General features: G+C 53.4%; 1 protein-coding gene across 1 annotated transcript; it reads right to left on the bottom strand.

Annotated features, from left to right (window-relative positions):
- Window positions 1-235: 235 nt before the first annotated feature.
- AGT (angiotensinogen) lies at window positions 236-12602 on the bottom strand. Its single transcript, XM_059397348.1, has 5 exons — window positions 12494-12602; window positions 6978-7829; window positions 3623-3890; window positions 1833-1977; window positions 236-1068 (listed from the first exon to the last, which is right to left on the bottom strand). Exons 2-5 carry the CDS (start codon window positions 7804-7806, stop codon window positions 877-879), a joined length of 1434 nt encoding a protein of 477 aa, XP_059253331.1. The 5' UTR covers window positions 7807-7829; window positions 12494-12602; the 3' UTR covers window positions 236-876.
- Window positions 12603-19249: the final 6647 nt, after the last annotated feature.

Raw genomic sequence — 19249 nt, 5'->3', positions numbered from 1 at the left:
AAGCATCCAGAAGCAAACTTCTCCACATGATGGCTGTCACAGCCCGCGGAAATACGCCCAAAATATGGCTCAAAGCCCTAGAAAGGACTTGGTGTAGACAGTCTGTCAGCTAAATGGCAGGTTTTTGTTTTGCCGCTGAGGGAAAGAATTTTTCTTTTTAAGATTTTATTTGATTTGTTTGTTTTATTTATTTACTGACAAGAGAGTAGATGAGGATGGGCTAAGCAGAGAGCCCAATGCAGGGCTCAATCCCAGGACCCTGGGATCAGGATCTGAGCCAAAGGCAGAGGCTTAACCCACTGAACCACCCAGGCAGCCCAAGAATTTTTCTTCTTTTGTTTATTGTTGCAAGACATTTATTAATAACACAAGGGATAATTAGCCGTGGTATTACATTCTAACATAAATTCAGGTGCTTGGGTTTTTCCAAGATCACAGCATCCTGGGAAAGAAGACCGGGACCAACGAAAGCTAAGGCATCATGGGGACGGCTGCTCAGCGGCTCACGCTTCCCCAGCCGATCGACACTCAGGGCAGGGAAAACCGTGGGATTGTAAAACCCAATTCCTGTTCTCTGATAAAAAGGAAACAATTTCTGGTTTCACGACCCAGGTGGTCTGTTCAGACTTTTTCCTGAACAGTTGTCCTGTGCTAAATTCTGGTTTCCGGTACCCCCCACGTGGCCCAGGAGAAGCCGAAGAACCCGGGAGGCCTTCTGCCCACAGGTTCCGCCGCTCCTTAGATGGGAGGGGAATGGCATTCTCCCAGCTCAAAGCTGGCTCGCTGGAAGGCAGAGTGGAAGACGGCAACAGATCAGCGCTGCTGCGGCCACTGCCCTTGCTCGCGGTGACTGCCAGGTCTGCGGGTGGCCGGGTCTCACACCGCGCTCAGCGGGTTGGTCACACGGCCCAGGAAGTGCAGGGCAGTGGAGTCGTGCTCATAAATGGCAAACAGGAACGGGCGGTTCAAGGTCACCTCCAAGGCCTTGGGCTCACCTGGCTGCGGGGCAGACTCTGTGGGCTGCTCTCCCTCGTCTGCTTTTAGTTCCAAAAGGATGCTATTCAGCACCTGCAAAGCAGCAAGCGTTGTGACAGCTCCCGACGGCCCTCAGCACCCAGGGAGAGGGTGCAGGACAGCTGTTTCTCCAGCCCGCCCGTGCCATACATGCCCCTTGGTATAGATGGCTCCCACTCAGCCCAACTCACACAACAGCTCTCCCCAGAGCATCCCTCCAACCCACCAGTCTCCCACTTTCCACCTTGCTTTCCAGGACAGAACCCCAGGCCCCTTGGCTGTGGTCCGCCAGTGCTTGGTTCATCCCACAAATTTAGCAAGAGGACTGATGCTCCCCAGCAGTGATCTCCAAGGCCAGAACTGCGAAGGGCCCCCTCTCCCCGGTACCCACCCCGGTGCCAGCACTTCCAGGCACCCCAGCTTTAGGGAGACATCATTCAGGCAGAGGGATAGTCTGCCTCCTGCTGAGTGTTCCCTGTGGGCACGCAGCTCTGGCAGGGCTGGCACTGGGTCCTTATCCCATGGCCTGAGTCCTGGCCCTGCTGTGGGATCTGGGAAGGACCCCGAGGCTAGACCAAGCTGGGCAGAGCCAAAAACACATGGTGGGGAAGGGTTTGCTGCTCTCCACCTGTCCCCGGAAAGCCCTGGAAAGTTCTGGTCACTTCTCTCCCACCCTGGATGCACAGCCACATAGCCATGCCCTCCCCTCCTCCCCTGCCTGCCCTGCAGAAGCTCTCTCTGTGTCCTTTCCGTCTCCACCTCCCCCCTGTGAACACACGGATTCACTCGAGCCCAGACATCACCGGCACAGATGGTACCTTTCCGACTCGGAGATCGTCATCGCTGATTTTGCCCAGATTCGCCTCGGCCCCCAGCAGGGTGGGCAGCTTGGCCTGGGCCAGCAGGTCCCGCAGGTCATAGGAGGCTCGCAGTGTCAGCTGGGGCACAGTCAAGCGGACGGTCCTGCGGGGGTGACACACGCTTAGGAAGTCCCGGGTGGCTCCCCACTGAGAGGCCCTGGAACCCCCCACCCAGCTAGGGAAAGTTTGTCGCAACAAATACAACAAAAAAGTCTCGTGTCCTTGGAAATACTGTGAGAAGGATGTGCGCTTCAAGTAGCGCTCAGTGGGGTTGGCGATGAGTTGTCCTTCGTTCTACTCTGGTTTTCAGCTGGCCGCATCGGAGCTGAACTACATGGATAACTGTAAAATGCTGTTCTCTGCAATAACGCGGCATGTCTTACTACCACCTTGCAGAGGCATTCTTGACCCAGAAAGCCCCGGGGAGGGGAGAGCAATGGGAGGAATGTCCCGCCACGCTCCACGCCGTCTTGTTGCTGACATCAACTCAGCTGACTTGCCTGTAGGGCCTCTGCCTTCTGTCGGCATCCCTGAGAGCCCGGGGATGTTTCCCGTGACCCCCGAAGCCTTCACGGGATTTACATGACACCCACGTCCATACATTATCCACAGTAGCCAAACGGTGGAAGTGACAAAGAGTGCGCGGCTGACGGCGGGATAAACAAAACATGTCTGTCCGTCTAACGGAGCATCTGCTGTAAGAGGAGGGAATCCCGACCCACGCTGCCACACGGGCGAGCCTGAGGACATCATGCTATGTGAAACAAGCCTGTCATCAAAGGACAGACACTGTATGAGTTCACTCCTCTGAGGTCCTAGAATGGACACGTTCACAGAGAGCAGAAGCAGAGCGGCCATGGCCAGGGTTTGGGTGGGGGTGGGGTGGGGTGGGCAGGCTGGATTTCCGTTGGGGAAGCTGAAAACGTTCTAGAGACGGACAGTGTGGGGGGGGCACCAGTGTGGGGTGCTTCACGCCACTGAACGGTGCGCTACAGACGGTACACATGGTACACTTGCCGTTAGGCATTTACGGTCAGCACAACCAAAACTGATTTCCAAAGGAGCGTTGCCCTCGGAAGGCCAGTGTGTCCCTGAGTGACAGTCTCAGAGCAGGTTTCCGGCCCCCACTGCTCTGGGCCACAGACGAGGGACAAGTGTAGCGCACCTGAGCACGGGAATGGCTTTCTTCCCTCCATAGTTGGAAAGAGGAGCAAACACTCAGGCAGCCAAGCGGGGAGTTTTGGACTCAAGGACAGCTCCCCAAGAAAGCCTCTCCCCCAGGCCTCCCGAGGGGTCCAAACCCTTCTGGGAAGCCAGTCCCCGACAAGCTCTGGGAATGGAAGGATGGCGGGGGAGGGGTGGGGGGGCGTGGTGGGTGGTCATGGCATCAAAGGTCCCCCCTTCAGGGCAGAATGAAATGCAGTCCTCCAAAACCAGCGGGTAAGCCCAAGCCCAAGGAAATCACGCTCCCACTCCTTTCCCTCTCCTGCGCCCAGAACGACATGACACCTGCAGAGTTAGGTGGACGGGTGGACAGAAGGAGGGGTGACACGTGAACGCACGGGCCTTCTGCTCCAGAACAGCAGAAGCTCTGGGCCCCTCCCCGTCCTGGGCCCAGGGCTCAGCCAACACCCACACATCTGCTCACCCCTCGTGCCCTCCTGCCCTGGGTAGACAGATGCGCCCAGCTCCCCACGGTCCACGGGAAGCTGCCCCAGAGGTGCCAGTCGGTGTCCCAGGAACCCTACCGGGGAGATAGGTTCTTCAGCCACGTCAGGAATTTGTGCTGGAAGGTGATGGCCTCCACCTTCTGCAGACCGGAAGTGCCATGGGGCTGGACCAGCAGCAGGCAGGCACTCTTGCTGAGGGGCACCCGGGTCACGGAGAGGTGGTTCTGGACGTCGCTCCAGTGCTGGAAGGTGCCCGTGCCCGAGAGCATGGGGACCGACACCGAGGTGGCGTTGTCCACCCAGAACTCCTGCAGTCCCTCCAGCAGGGAGAAGCCCTTCAGCTGTCCTGGGGACCCAGAGAGGAGACAAGGAGGGACGGGTCAGCTGAGGCAGAGGCAGGCAGATGCGCTCAGGGCTAGGGACACCACGGGGAGAGCCGAAGGCCCAGCCTGTGCTCCAGCCTCCCCCGGCATACCCCGGGCCATGGGGCGTCTTCCCACCCCTGCGCTTTGCAGGCCCTACCCTGTACCCCAAGGGCCGGTCGAGTCTTCCTCCTGCAAGATCCAACCGTTTGAGATCACGACGGTGACACTAACTGCCCGTGTTGAAGACATTTGACACACCAGGTGCCACTCTGAGATTTTACACCTGTCACCTTAAGGTCCGCAAAGGACCACAAAGGAAACCAGGGACCTTAGGCCACCATGAACTGACCAGGTAAACTCACCCCAGATCTGACCTGGCCCAAAGCCTGCGGCCCGCCACACTCACCGGCTTCTTTTTTTAAATAAACTTCATTTTTTAAGAGAAGTTAGGTTCGTAGCATAATTAGGAGAAAATATAGAGTTTCCCCATACACCTGCCCCCACCCCAAGCACAGCCTCCCGTGCTATCCTCACCCCCACCGGAGCAGATGTCCATTAGCACTGATGACCCTTCACCGTCACATCACTGTCATCATGTCCAGGGCTGACATGAGGGCTCGCTCTCAGGGCCGTACGTTCTGTGGGGCTGGACAGACGTGCAGTGACTGCGCCCACCATCCCAGTGTCACCCAGAGCAGCTTGGCAGCCCTACGCTGCCTTGGGGCACGTCTCCATCTGGAAGCAGTGTCGGCTGTGACAGGCTCCCCTTCTGCAAGTCAGGACGCAGAGCTAAGCACACGTCCTGCAAGGCAGGCTCCACATGCTGACCAGGACAGACACAGGACCTGGGGTGAGCCGCGGCTCGGAGCCAAACGGTGCAGGCTTGCCCTGGCCTGCGGGGAGGGGGCAGCCCCGTGTGAGGGCCTCCCCCCCGGGGACTGTGTGAGGGGTGGCCAAGGGGTGCAGCCAGTTGGCTCGACTGTCCCGGAAAGAGGGGTAGACAACTGCTAAACGCCCTGTCCCTGGGGGTCCCCCGTGACTGTACCAGGGGGGCTCTCAGTGCTGGCCCACCAGGCCTGGCCGGAGACTTGTAAATTTAGGGGAAGAAAGGACTAAATCTTTTCCCACCCACACGGAAGGACAGGAGAGTCTGAACAGAGGAGGCTTCCCTGTCCTGGACGCTCCACTGAAAAGCACAGAATCCATCTTCACCCAGAGGTTAAGTAAATCTCTCAGGGTTAAGTCAACTGGTGCCGTGGAACCTGCCAGAGCCAGCAGCAGCTCAGGATGACCACAGGGCCTGGGCAAAGGGCGCCCTACAGCTCAGGGGCTCCCAACCCCCGAGGCCTCGAGAGCCAGCCACGTCCATCTGGGCACTGAGGTCGTGCTCACAGAACATCATTACCAAAGAGGCACTTCGAACTCCCCAGAGAGACAGCCTTCGGCTTCATAAGGCAGCCGTGCGGTGCTGGGCCAGGAGGGGCTGGTGCATCTCTGTTGGATGGAAACTGAGGCCCAGAAAGGTCAGGGGGCAAGATTAGAGAGTGAGCATGGTGGGACCTGCCGAGTGTCCAGGCACCTGTGGCTCTCTAGCTTTGGGGGGGGTCAGGACTTTCTCAGTGAGCGGTCCTCCTGGTGCTCTTCCTGGGGCTCTTCCTGGGAAGAGCAGGCTGAGGCCGCTCATCCCCTCTCTGTCTTCCAAGGGGTGGGGGGAGGGGTGGGCAACCATGCTCAGCAGGAGGGCGCCTGTGCTGGCCTCGGTTCCTGGGTCCATCATCTTCCCCCTGCACCCAGAACAGGCTGGAGGTCCTCCCCCATGGGGGTTTACAGACTTGCAGGATGTTTTCAGAGTGAGACAACCGTCGTGCTCTATTACGCCTCCATGTCTCTAGTTTTATCTCTCTGCTGTGGCTCCCTTGGCTCGCAAATGCACCCTGCCCACCCCACCTGTCAGTCTGCAAGGCCACTGCCTCAGCATGTGCTCCCTGGACAGTGGGCCCATTGCATCACCTTCCTGGGACCCTCCCCGCCTCCCATGGACACAGCCCCAGCGGCCTGGATACCCTCTGACCAGAACACTTTTTCTGCTCCAGCATCTACCACCCTTCCCAGCATCACATCCCAAAATCTGGCCGGACGCCTCTTTCGGGCTGTGCCTCCCACAGGCCCCATCCCCTCCGAGCTCTGGCCAAACAGAGCCGCCCTTGTTCTGGTTTCTGGCCCTGAGCTTGCCAGCCTTTTTGCTCACACATTTGTTCTTCCACAGCCCTGCTCCCCTCACCATCCTCTGTCCTCTCCCTGGGGACCCTCCCTCCTCCAAGGGCCTAGCGCCCCAGAGTGCCTTTTCAGGGCACGTTTCCCTAGAGCTCTGCAGCTGGGGGCACTCGCCTGTGGGATCGATCTCCTCTCTTGAACGTCAGTAGGCAACCTGGGTTCCAGACTTGTGCGTCCTTCCTCCCTGGCCCCCTGAGACACCCAACTCAGGGGCATGTGCATAATAGGGCTTCAACAATCAGTTGTTGAATGAGCGAGCTATCTTTGTGGGGATTTGGGGAAGGGGGAGTAGTACTAACCGCTCCCAGCATGAAAGGTGGTGTAAGCAAACAAACTGGGTATTTTTGTGAGGACACTGACCTTCTCAAGAGACAAGAAGCCCTCCCTTCTGAGTGTGCAGATGGGCCACTGGACCGGGAAGTGTGGGTTTGGATCTCAGGAACCCAACTTGTGGCCGTGTCTTCTTAAGGCGGTCACTCTGGGTTTTTCCCTGGAGGCAGTAACACTGCTTTACCACATCCCAAGGGGATTAAATGATCAGGATATGAGGGAGCACTAGAGCTGCCGCACACAGTAGGACAGCAGGTGGCTCGCTCGATGCTCATCCAAGGACCCCCTTGGGCAGCTACTACCGGCTCCTTGAGAGTGACTCCCAGGTACTTCCCCACGTTCTCACCCCGCCCATCCCCAAGGCCTGGCCCTGCTGAGCCAAATGCTGGACACTAAGTCTGCAGACACAGAGAGCTGTCCCCCTAGGGCACCCACCCCGAAGGCACCTCCAGGCTTTGCCTTACCTTGGAAGTGGACATAGGCATTGAAAAGCAAGGTGCTGTCTGGGCTGACTCCTGACAGGGGTCTGTCCGTTTTCCACCCTGTCACTGCCTGCATGAACCTGTTGATCTTCTCAGCAGCAAGATCCGGGTCTGTGGACAAGTCCAGAGAGCGTGGGAGGGTGATGGGAGCAAAGGGTGCCAGGCCCCGCACAAAAGGCTGCTTCAGGCGCAGGCCAGGGGCTGTGAACAGGCCCAGCACCGTGGAGAGGAGCAGTGTGGACCGGCTGCCGGCCTCACCCTCAGCGACCAGAAGGCCCTGGATGGTCTGCAGGGCGGATAGCACCTTGTGGCCGTCCAGCCGGGAGGTGCAGCTCTGGTCCTCCCCAGGGACGCCCAGGAACGCCTGCAGTCTGCCAGCCGTGGGGTCCAGCGCGCCCAAGTAGAGAGAGGCCAGCGTGCCAAAGAGAGTCGTGGGGGACAGGACGGTCCCACTGGCCTCGCTCCCAGACTCGCCCAGTGCCCTGTACATGTGGAAGCCCAGGAAGTTGAGCATCATGCCCACTTTAGCCGCCCGCATCCTGTCTTCCTCCTCCAACTTCCCGGCGGCCAGCGCCAGCTGCTCCCGGAGTGCCTCTTCGTCCACTGGGGACGTCTTGGCCTGAATCGGGACGGGCGTGAAGGTCAGCTCCTCGGGCATCTCTGGGCCGGGTTTCTCCAGCTGCTCACAGCTGCTCTTGCTGTAGACGAGGAGGTGGAAGGGATGGATGTATACTCGGTCCCCAGCTACCAGGCCGGCCCAGGCCACGAGGCAGAGGACAGTGGCCCTTAGGCCCACTCCGGCAGGACTCATCTCTGGCAGGGGCGCTCGATTCCCTGAAACAGCATTTCGTGCAGGACGACAGGTTACTAAGCGTGTTAGTGCCCTCCAGCCAGACGTCTAGCTGTTCCCGTATTCCGTGCGGTCATGAACCCAGGAGAAATCTATCCAGGTCTACAACACCTTAAAGAAAAGCGATAGATTCCAGGCTCTGAGGACAGTATCTCTGTGAGCCATGATGCGCTATCATGCGCTGAGCTGTGTCTTTTGCGGGGAGAGTATTTTGGGGTTGGTTTTTTTTGTCTGATTTTTATAATGGGGAGAATGTCTTGATAGTAAGACATGGGTATATTTTAAACAGAAATATACATCAAGTAAAAATGTACACAAATATTTTCACAAAATGTTGTTAAGTGCTTCTCTTCAAGAATATGCAACTGCAGGCGCCTGGGTAGCTCAGTGGGTTGAGTCTCTGCTTTGGCTCAGGTCATGATCTCAGCGTCCTGAGATCGAGTCCCGCATCAAACTCTCTGCTCAGCGGGGACCCTGCTTTCCCACTCTCTCTCTCTCTCTCTCTCTCTGCCTACTTGTGATCTCACTCTGTCAAATAAATAAATAAAAATCTTAAAAAAAAAAAAAAGAGTATGCGACTGCATAATAGTATTTTTTACCTTGGGTAAATCAGTGATATCATGGATTAGTCGATAATTATATGTTTAATAAAGAGTAATGGGGGGCACCTGGGTGGCTCAGTCGTTAAGCATCTGCCTTTGGCCCAGGTCATGATCCTGGGCTCCCTGCTCAGTGGGGAGTCTGCTTCTCCCTCTCCCTCTACACATCCCCTACCTGCTTGTGCTCACTCTCTCCATCTCTCAAATAAATAAATAAAATCTTTTTTTAAGAGTAATATGGAAACATTTAGACTTTTTTTTTTGCCTTTACTGAATTTTTTTTTAAATTTTTTTATTATTTGTATTAACACATAATGTATTATTATCCCCAGGGGTACAGGCCTGTGAATTTTCAGGCTTACACACTTCACAGCACTCACCATAGCACATACCCTCCCCAATGTCCCTAACCCAGCCACCCTCTCCCAACCCCTCTCCCCACCAGCAACCCTCAGTTTGTTTTGTGACATTAAGAATCTCTTATGGTTTGTCTCCCTCCCGATCCCATCTTATTAAACTTATTTTTGAAGGAACTTTGATTTTAAAATAAACAAAATTCACCTTGTTGCCTTAAAGTTTTTAATTTCCTATGTTGAAGTCCTAAATCCCACTACTTCAAAATGTACTCTATTGGGAGATAGAGTCTCTAAAGAGGTAATTTAGGTTAAATGGGGTCATTGGGATGGGCCCTCATCGCATTTGACTGGGGTCCCTCTTAGAAGAGATTAGGACACAGACACACACAAACGGAAGACCCTGGAAAGACAGGGAGAAGACAGCCATCCACAAGCCAGGGGGAGAGACCTCAGAAGACACATCTGTCAACATCTCAGCTTGGACTTGAAACCGGTGTGAGATATGAAGGTTCTCCCAGAAGGAGTCATTGTACTTTTAGCCGCCCGAATCACGAGAGAACAGATTTCTGTCGTTGAAGGGACCCAGTCTGAGAATTTGATACGGCTGCCTCTGGCTATGAGCTTCCCTAGAAAACCAGCTGTGGGGCAGACCGCGAGTCTCCAGGAGGCCTCCTAGCCCCGGGGTAGGTGGAAACCAGTTTGGAATACGAGACTAAGATGCACAGAGGTTTTTTTCTATGTTATAAGTTGGCCTGGCGGGAACAATCTGTGTGTGGTCCCAACCAGGAGATGTACACCTCATTCCCCAGACCAGGTGCGTCCTGTAAGAATAGACCTGTTCTAGCTGGGTAGTGTGTGACTGTCCCCAGAAGCCCCTGCCTACAGATTCCCCAATCCAGCCCTTGGCTGTTCATGTGAGGAAGGAAAGTTTTCACTCCTTTGCAGACACAGAAAGGGGAGTTCTGAGGCAGGAAAAAAAGTTCCCGAGTTCACACAGCAAAGCGTGTAACAGACACAATTCAGACCTGCGTTTATTCTCACCAGTCAGTCCCAAGCCCGGTTCCCACAGGTCTCACCAGGGGAGCCTTAGAAACCATGGAAGTCCGTCTCCCCCCGCCCCCGAGATGCCAGCTATAATGGCCCTGGGGTGTGGCCTCAGAAGGGGTTTCTCAGCCCCACTGTGGCCCCCACAGGCGGCTGGCAGTGAGCACCAGAGGCTCAGCCTGAAGCCCTGGTGTTTGCACCTGTCCCAGCACCCCAGGCCAGTCGGCGACTGTGTCCTGCATGTGGAGGACTATGTCCTGCGCAGTGGATCCCCATGGAGCCTGACACCAACCCCACCAACGCCTTTCACCGACAGCCGGTGGCGTTGGTCTGCGCTGGGGCCAGGGTTAGTTTTTTTATAAAAAACGTCCCAGGTGAGTCTGAAGTAGAACCGTCCTGTGCCCTAGATGTGGGTCTCTGTCGTTGACAGGAGGATTTCTGGCAGCTTTCTCTAGCGCCCTGTGATTCTGCTCCCGCCTCGCCTCTCGATGAGAGAGAACGTAGCAGACAAGGTTCTCGGGCTGGCTCGGCGGACCTAGGACCCATGTTCATGGCACGGGTTCATTCGCTCCCAGTCATTTCCATGGTATCGCACTGATTTCCAGTGAAGCCGCAGACTTCCAGCTTCATCTTTCGTGCTCCCGTCCTCATCCTCCCCCATCCCCCTGCCCTCCCAGAGCAGCCCAGGCATCCCTGGAACTGAGACATGAACTCAAGGTCACCTTGATGCCTCCATCTTTCCTGCACACCCAGGCATCCCCAGGTTGCGCTGACATTGGCGCTCCGCACTCCTCTCCCGGGTCTGGTAACCTGCACCCGCTTTCAACTCAACAAGCATTGTGTGTTTAGTTCTGCTCTGGTCATCAAACACCAAAGGAACTTTGACTTCTGACCTCAGCCACCGCTTCTCCCTCCTCCCCGCACATTTGACCCAATCCATGGTTCTCATGAGAAGCCACGCGACATACAAAAATGGAACAGAAAGTTCTTCCCATCCAGACAGGCCTCCGTTGCCAGCAGTTGCCTCGTGTAAAAAGCCAAAGCACTCTGAGTTATCAGGGGAAACCTGTAGAAGCGGAGGGCTGGAGAAATCTGGCAGAAGTGGCCCCCAGTCCTGGGCTTGGGCCACGCAGGTAAGCACAGCCCCCTCCCTGCTTTGCCAGTCCCGCACAGCACACGCACTGTCTACAGTGAAATAGTTTCACGGTCACAGTCCGGGGCAGGGGCTGCTATGTGTTGCTCTCAGCGGGCATCCGTGGCTGCCATACTGACCGGTCCTTAGTCACCCCACCATGGGGCCTCAGAATAAACGGGGGCTCCAGGCTCCCGTGGATCTGCCCTAACTCCAGCACCCCTGCTCAGTCTCCTTTCCATATCCCCTCGTGGTTCTGTGGCTTCATGAAATAGTGAGATCAGCAGCCAACACTGGTCTAATGCCTATCATTGCCAGGCAGTGTTCTAGCACTTTCCATGGACTCTTCTCATCCTGCTAAGGCTTCCATGACACTCCATTTCCCGCTGTAACTGTCCCCCACCACGCCTGACACCCTGAACTCACTTATCCCGCTTTACTTCCTTTTCCCACAGCACTGACCCCCTTATGACCTTATAAATAATTAATTATTATGCATTTATTTGTTTAGTGTTCATCGCCTGTCTCTTCCCACGTGAAGGCAAACTCCGAGAGAGTGGGGTCCTTGCTCCGTTTTGTTCGTTGATATATATATATGTCACATTTCCAGAAATGCTCCTGGGACCTAGTATGTACTTGATAAACAGTTGTTAAGTGGATTAATGAATGCTGTTTTGCAGAGGAACAGAGACGTTCCGTGACTTGCTCAAGGTCACGCAGCTAAGTGAGAGACAGAACTAGGATTCAAACCCAGACCCCCTGATGCTACAGTCCACACACTTTAGCACCCATCGTAGTGCCTCTTGAACAATAAGAATCTGTCTTTGCAGTTTCTCTTAAAGTTTAGAAAGCACTTTCACATTATATTAGCTCTCTGAATATACCCCTAGCTCATGAGCAAGGGAGGCCAGGCATCGCTGTTTGTCCCATTTTATAGATGGGCAAACCGAGGCTTGGGGATACAAAGTGATGAGTTGAGGGCACCCAAGCCTTGAACCCAGGGCCGGAGGCAGCACTGCCTGGGGGAGGTGCAGGGAGACAGGCCACTCTTCATCTGAGCCTCCGGGGATGGGGACAGGGTCGCAGCTCCCGGCTCTCTGAGGCTGCTCCCCCCTCCACCTCCCAGCTCCTGTCCCTGCACAAGCCTTGTGCTTCCTTCTGACTCCAGCCCCTCCCCACCCCCGTGGCTCTGATCCCGGCCTGTGCCTGAGGACCCAGCCCTGCTCAGAGGCAGCAGGGAACCCGGCCACCCTGCCCTACAGCTGGGTGGGGGTGGGGGACTGTTCCTCTGCTAAGACCTGGGGTGCCTGAGGGGGAGGACAGCCCATGAGAGGACGTCCGATGTGACAGGAAGGGGGACACATCAGCGTCGTCTTCAGTAGTGATCCCCACCCCCCCTGCAGCGCCTGTCACCACAGACCCCTGCCTTCCGGCTCCCAGCCGCCCCACCAGAGACCCCCTGGCTTCTCCTCCCGGCAGAAATCAGCTGCCCTGACCGGGAGGGGCTCCCTGCTTACCTTTTCCTCGGGTCCCCAAAACAAGAGCAGCCTCTTCCCCTGGCTGGGCCGAGGCCCTATTTATATCAGAGGGGATGGAGCCGTTCCCAGACCGTTCTGTGCCCAAGCTGGGGAGGAGGGCGGTGACATCACTTGGCCCCACCGCGGGGGTGGGGGCCTCAGGCTGCCTGGCGGCTAGGGGACAGGCGCCAGAGCAACTCTCAGGCTGGGACTCCTTCCAGGAAGTCAAAGTGATCGATACACACTTTCCGTGCCGAACAGCATGAGCCGGCAAGCCGTGGAGTTACATATTTACCCCAGCTCACCTCCCCTGGGGCCGCGGGGATGCACACGGGGATCCCATGTAGGTGTGTGTTGGTGTGTGATGGGTCTCTAGCCTGAGGTGTGACAGCCACCCAGGCCTTCTGATAGAGCCCTCTTGAGGTGCGCTTCTGAGAGTCCCCAAGAATGTGCTTGAGTCCCCAGTGGCCAGGGGAAGGAGCCGTGGAGGGTGGCCAGGGAGGTAGGGGGTGGGCGATTTCTGACCCCACGGCCTTGAGCTGCTCAATGATCATCCAAACCACCTTTAGGCACCTGCTCCCTGAGACGCCCTCTGGTGGGCAGGGGGAGAGAGACGCACAACCGAGCAGAAGCACCTTCCAGAGACGTGATGTCGTGATTTCGCTGGGGAGACTGCTAGACGCCAACAGTCGTACAGACAGACAGGCACCGACAAGATGCTTTCAGATCCTGGGAAGGAACAATTGTTAAGCTGGGGAAGGTTTCAGGAAGCAATGTCATTTCAGTCCAAGCCTGAAGGATAAACAAGCTGGGTTTGGATACTGAGGAAGGGATCTTTAGAGACCTCCAGGATAGTACCAGAGGGGCGGGAAAGCACGGAGGTTTTCAGGGGACACCAGCACCCCTAAAGGTGCTACGAAGAAGAGCAGGGATAACAGTAAATGGCCTCTGTTCCCTGTGCCTGCCCCCATGGGCGGGGAGGGCGCCCCATCTTTCCTGAGTGTCCCCTGGACACAGGGCTTTAGGCCAAACTCTCCAGGATCTGAACCGACGTACGAGATGAAAACCACTTGGCCACCCCAGATCTGGGGTGTGGGACCGAGTGATGTGGAAAGAAAGGACGCTGGCTAGAGCCTGAACACCACTCAGAGGTCAAAGTCAATGCCATGGGAGGGAGGGATGGAAGTGGGAGAATGTTATGAAGCCTGATTTCTGCTTTTACAAAATGTCCTCTAACTGACAGGCATCAGATTTCCAAGCTCTGGCTCAGAGAGAGAGAATGCTGAAACCAATAATCGAGAGAGGGACTGAGGAAGCACTAGAGCTTTGGGGAAGCCACAGGAGGAGTTTAATCTCAGATGGGTTTGTTTTGAGCGCCTATTGGATCCCAGCGGGAAATACTCGGGGAGGCAATTCCCGCCCTCAGCAGGGAGATCTCAGCTGGGTGCAGGGCCCTGATGCATCATGGTGGAGTTCAAGGCCTGTGGGTGGAGATGTTCCCCACCCCTCACCCCCCACCCCGAGAAGTCTTAGATGTGAGGAGAGGGGAGAAGAGGGAAACCTAGGGAGCTGAGGGATGGGATGGGAAAGGAGTCAGCGCAGGCTGGGGATGGGTGGGGTGGGGGGGTTGGCTGTAACACACAGGGGTTGTGTTCCAGAAGCCAGGAGGAGATTCTGAGAGGTGAGGAGTCCGGGCCGGAAGGAGGGCTTTTGGGGCAGAATGTCAGAATGGCTTCAAGTCACCGGAGTGGAGATGTCTGCACCCAGAGCAATCTTGATTGACACCAACCCTTTATTGCTCATCAAAGACCATGAGGAGGAGGGTAGGAGTCCCTAGGGAGTTGGAAAACAGCCTCGGGGAAGGACAAGGGAGGGGTCGGGCTGAGATTGAGAAGCCAATGGAAGATTGAATTGTGGAGTCCTCTTTTAACAATCATCGTAATGAATGGGTGCAGGAGCAAAAAACCCCGTATTCTCAACTTCTGGGTAGAAGGAAGAAAGAATTCACGTTTGTTGAGCAGCTTGTTAAAAATCAGAATTCTACCAAGCAAATGCAAAGATACGATGGGCTTTATTCAATGATTCATGAATCAGGCAGCAAGTAGAGGGGAGCTCCACTGAGCAAACCAAAAGAAAGCTTTTTGAAGGCAGACAGAGGGCATGAAAACAATGAACGGAGGAATTTATTAGCAAGAGCTACGAGTGTGTTATTTAGGCAATGTTGGCCTCCTAGAGGGAGCGGAAGTGGTCTCTCAGTAAATTTTCTGGTATCGACCAGAAAATTCCATGTTGTCTGCTGAAAGGTCATGTTCTTGGGAGATCCAAACTTCAGTTAACTTGAATATTAAATCTTGGTTTGCTGACTTAGCCTAAGTGACACCTGTGGTTTTCCTTCCAAGGTGGGGCTCCATGCCTGGTGCGTCCACGTTCTTCGATGTCTGGAGTGCACACTTTCACGCACCCACTGCCACCCAGGGAGAGAAAACTGAGGCCCCCAAGAGGCTCAGAGGTTTGCTAAACATCACCCAGAAAGAATGTGGTGAATCCAGGTCTGTCTGACACCTACACCTGTTCTTTTCCTACCACATTCAGGCATTTGTCCGAAAACTATTTATTGAAAACGTTCTACGGGTCAAGAATTGAAGGTTCAATGTCTGATCATGTGTCTTAGCCCAGCTATCCAAAGGACAGCAACTATTTCACAGAAATGACAGTATTAAGGGACAGGAGGACATCTGCTGTCTAGACAAACCATACCGTACACATATTTCTTAAACTAGTAAAGCTTGAGGGAGGGATCCTGAACCCCAGGATATGTACAAAACTAGATTTTACTATATTGCCTCAAAATGGCCCAACACAGTGGGTAAACCAAGGCATGAAGGGTTGAATCCTGGGACCACAGAACTGGAAGGAGACAAACTATACCCTAGAATACCTTCTTTTCAATGTTTTAAGTTCTCTGGTGTCAGGGACAGGTTGGGGGCAGGACCATGACCTGTGTGGTCTCTGATTCCTGTTTCTCCCCATGAAGACATTCCCTCACCTTCTATGCATTCCCCATGTTGCATTAGGGGTGACCAGATATTTGAGTAGCTCTAGGCCTCTTGCCTCTGGAGCATCCTCGGTTTAGGAGGGCTGTCTCCTCATCAGATCACTCTTGCTGGCTGGCACAACGTTTGTTTCACTGATAATAATTAGCAGGATCACATAAGATTGAGCTGTTAGGATGGTACTGATGTCTTCTTTTGGGACTTCGGAGCTCTGAACTACAAAGAGCCACTGTCAAAGCCTTGGGCTTGAGCCATACATCTGTCTCAATCACCGGTGTCCCATGTAACTTTTATGCTCTATACGGCCTCAGGGTACCAATGGCAGCGTGCATCTTTCTTCCTATGGATCCCTTGCCTCTGGTCCTCAGAATGCTCACCCCACACCTTCCATAGGCTCTGTGTCAGCCAGTCCTCCAGGAGTGGTCCTCTCCCTTCCAAGGACTTTCAAAATCGATGCCCATTCACTAACTGGTCCTTCTGATAGATGCCCTCTCTTGCCTCAAATCAATGCAATGACATCGTGCTTTCTGGGGTGGGCTTCTGCAATGCTAGATAGGAGACATACATTCCTTGGGACAATGAGACCCCCCCACTCCGTTTTCCCCAGACTGTCGCTCATCACCTACCCTCCCTGCTCCTGTTGGGTGCCAAAGGCAGGTGGACAATGGAAGGGATTATGCTCCAGGAATGCACCCTGCCCACATGCCCTACGGAGTTCAGGGGAAGGTACGATCATAACACATGTTATTATGTTAATGCTACAAAAAAAAAAAATCCAAGCAGTAGGTTTAACATGACCAGAAGAAGAATTCTATTTCAGACTGCCCTGTAGGTAAGACTTGCATTTGTGGTCATCGTCAACAAAGGACAGGGCAACTTGCTAAGTTGTCAGAAGCCAGCATTCCCAGATGGCATGACGGAGGGCACAGCTTCGGGAGTGTCAGGAAACTGCTGAGACAGGAAGGTCTATACTGTCTCGATACAAAACAGGCTGGAGGAGCCACCAGATAGGAAATTATCCAGGAATGACACATTTGATAATAAAGAACGGAAAGAATCTTGACATTCACTGGTTAGACAGTAGGAACTTAAGTCCCTTCTCTGACCACTGTTCTAAATCTTCATTTTAAAAGAATCACTGTCTATGTCTCCAAAGGCAAAGGGAACAAAAGCGAAGATGAACTTTTGGGACTTCATCAAAATCAAAAACTTCTGCACAGCCAAGGAAACAGTCAAGAAAACAAAGAGGCAACCCATGGAATGGGAGAAGATATTTGCAAATGACAGTACAGACAAAAGGTTGATATCCAGGATCTATAATGAACTCCTCAAACTCAACACACACAAAACAGACAATCATATCAACAAATGGGCAGAAGATATGGACAGACACTTCTCCAATAAAGACATACAAATGGCTATCAAACACATGAAAAAATGTTCATCATCACTAGCCATCAGGGAGATTCAAATTAAAACCACATTGAGATATCACCTTACACCAGTTAGAATGGCCAAAATTAGCAAGACAGGAAACAACATGTTTTGGAGAGGATGTGGAGAAAGGGGAACCCTCTTACACTGTTGGTGGGAATGCAAGTTGGTGCAGCCTCTTTGGAGAACAGTGTGGAGATTCCTCAAGAAATTAAAAATAGAACTTCCCTATGACCCTGCCATTGCATTCCTGGGTATTTACCCCAAATATACAGATGTGGTGAAAAGAAGGGCCATCTGTACCCCCAATGTTTATAGCAGCAACAGCCACAGTCGCCAAACTGTGGAAAGAACCAAGATGCCCTTCAACGGACGAATGGATAAGGAAGATGTGGTCCATATACACTATGAGTATTGTGCCTCCATCAGAAAGGACGAATACCCAACTTTTGTAGCAACATGGACGGGACTGGAAGAGATTATGCTGAGTGAAATAAGTCAAGCAGAGTGAGTCAATTATCATATGGTTTCACTTATTTGTGGAGCATAACAAATAGTATGGAGGACATGGGGAGTTAGAGAGGAGAAGGGAGTTGGGATAAATTGGAAGGGGAGGTGAATCATGAGAGACTATGGACTCTGAAAAACAATCTGAGGGTTTTGAAGGGGCGGGGGCGTGGGAGGTCGGGGTACCAGGTGGTGGGTATTATAGAGGGCACGGATTGCATGGAGCACTGGGTGTGGTGCAAAAATAATGAATAATGTTATGCTAAAAATAAAAAATAAATTCAAATAAAATAAAAGAATCACTGTATCTCACATGAACCTGTGAATTCTGTCACATAATTTTATAATTATTTTGCTCATATAGACAAGTTCTTCCCAAAGGCTAATTGTCTGTGGCCCCAAACAGCTTAGTGGTGGCTCGGCGTCAAAGGAATATCCAATGTGTCCCTCCTCTGGGCGTTCCCCTCCTCCCCTAGACCCAGGCAACCTGTGCCCCCATCTGTGAGCATCTGAAAAACATGCCCTTGAGTGTCCTTGAGTGATTTCCCCCACTTCTCTCAATTTTTTCAGGCTTGAGTGTCCCTGTCACACAATTACAGCCTTTAGTATATTTGAAAGCAGCTTCTCAGGGATTACAACACACGTCAAAGTTCATTTCAAACTTGTTACAAAGTGGAGAGGGGCCTCTAAACAGACATTTCTCTCTTGGTAATGACACGTTACTGGGGAAAAAGTAAGGAGGCAATCATCATTAAGTGGGACACAGTAAATGATGTCAGCTTCGACTTCTTGCGAGACTGGTTCAAGGCCATTAATCAGCTCCCAAGGCTGACTATCAGCTGGGTGGATTTTCGATGCCAGGCTTTTAAGCTCATTAAAATAAATCAGAAAATTGCTAGAGCATTTGATCAAGACTCTAAATTATTCCCAGAAGCAGCAGCCACTCAAACAGGCCACTGACTTTTGACCCGATATAGAGTTAGGACAATTTTCTTTCTAATATGTACCATCTCTTGTGTCTGCTCCCTAAGTGGAAGTCCGGGATGTTTTATCTGTGGCTAAATGCAGACTGTGGAATGAACAGCACATATTGGCTATGGAGCTTGAGTAAGCCATCCCTCAGAATGGGGTCCATGAACCCAGCTATGGGTCGGAGGCAGTGTTGGGCCACAGTGATGCCTTGGCGAGGGGGTATGCCTCCATTTGGCACTACTGGAGGTCAAGTCCATGCTGCCGTCATGGAGATGAGGATCGGTCTGAATTCAAACTCCCGCTTTCCCACCTCTTGACCAGCCAGCCCGCCAGCCACAGGACAAACACACACAAACTCCTGCTCTAAAGCAAAACAAAGCCAAACTGGGAAACTAGCTGATGTTTTACCAATGTACATGATGCCATCAGACTCTGAGGCTGGTAGAATGAACCAAGGAAAGAAAGAGGCATAAACACAGGAACCAGGTTTCTATTTCTACTTCTAGGACAAACCTCATTATTTCACGGGGGACTTACTTCTTCCCAGATCAGAGCTGTTGTCTCCCAAACATGCCTGGTCCAGGACACATGAGTACAGGATACATCATTTCCTGGAACCAGACAGCAGGGAGATGCTCTCTGTCCTGCCACCAAGTTCTTCTTTTTGTGACGAGGACACGTTCCCCCACTTCTGAGTCCTCATCCCTGCTCATCTGAGCCAGACAAACTGGAACAGCTCTTGGGGCTCTCTCCATTGGTAAAATGAACTCTTTAGGGAGAAATCCATCTC

This window comes from Mustela nigripes, chromosome 4 (assembly GCF_022355385.1).
Source record: "Mustela nigripes isolate SB6536 chromosome 4, MUSNIG.SB6536, whole genome shotgun sequence".
Classification (NCBI taxonomy): Eukaryota; Metazoa; Chordata; class Mammalia; order Carnivora; family Mustelidae; genus Mustela; species Mustela nigripes.
The sequence above is the reverse complement of the archived record's forward strand: the minus strand, read 5'-3'. Positions and strand labels throughout refer to the sequence as shown.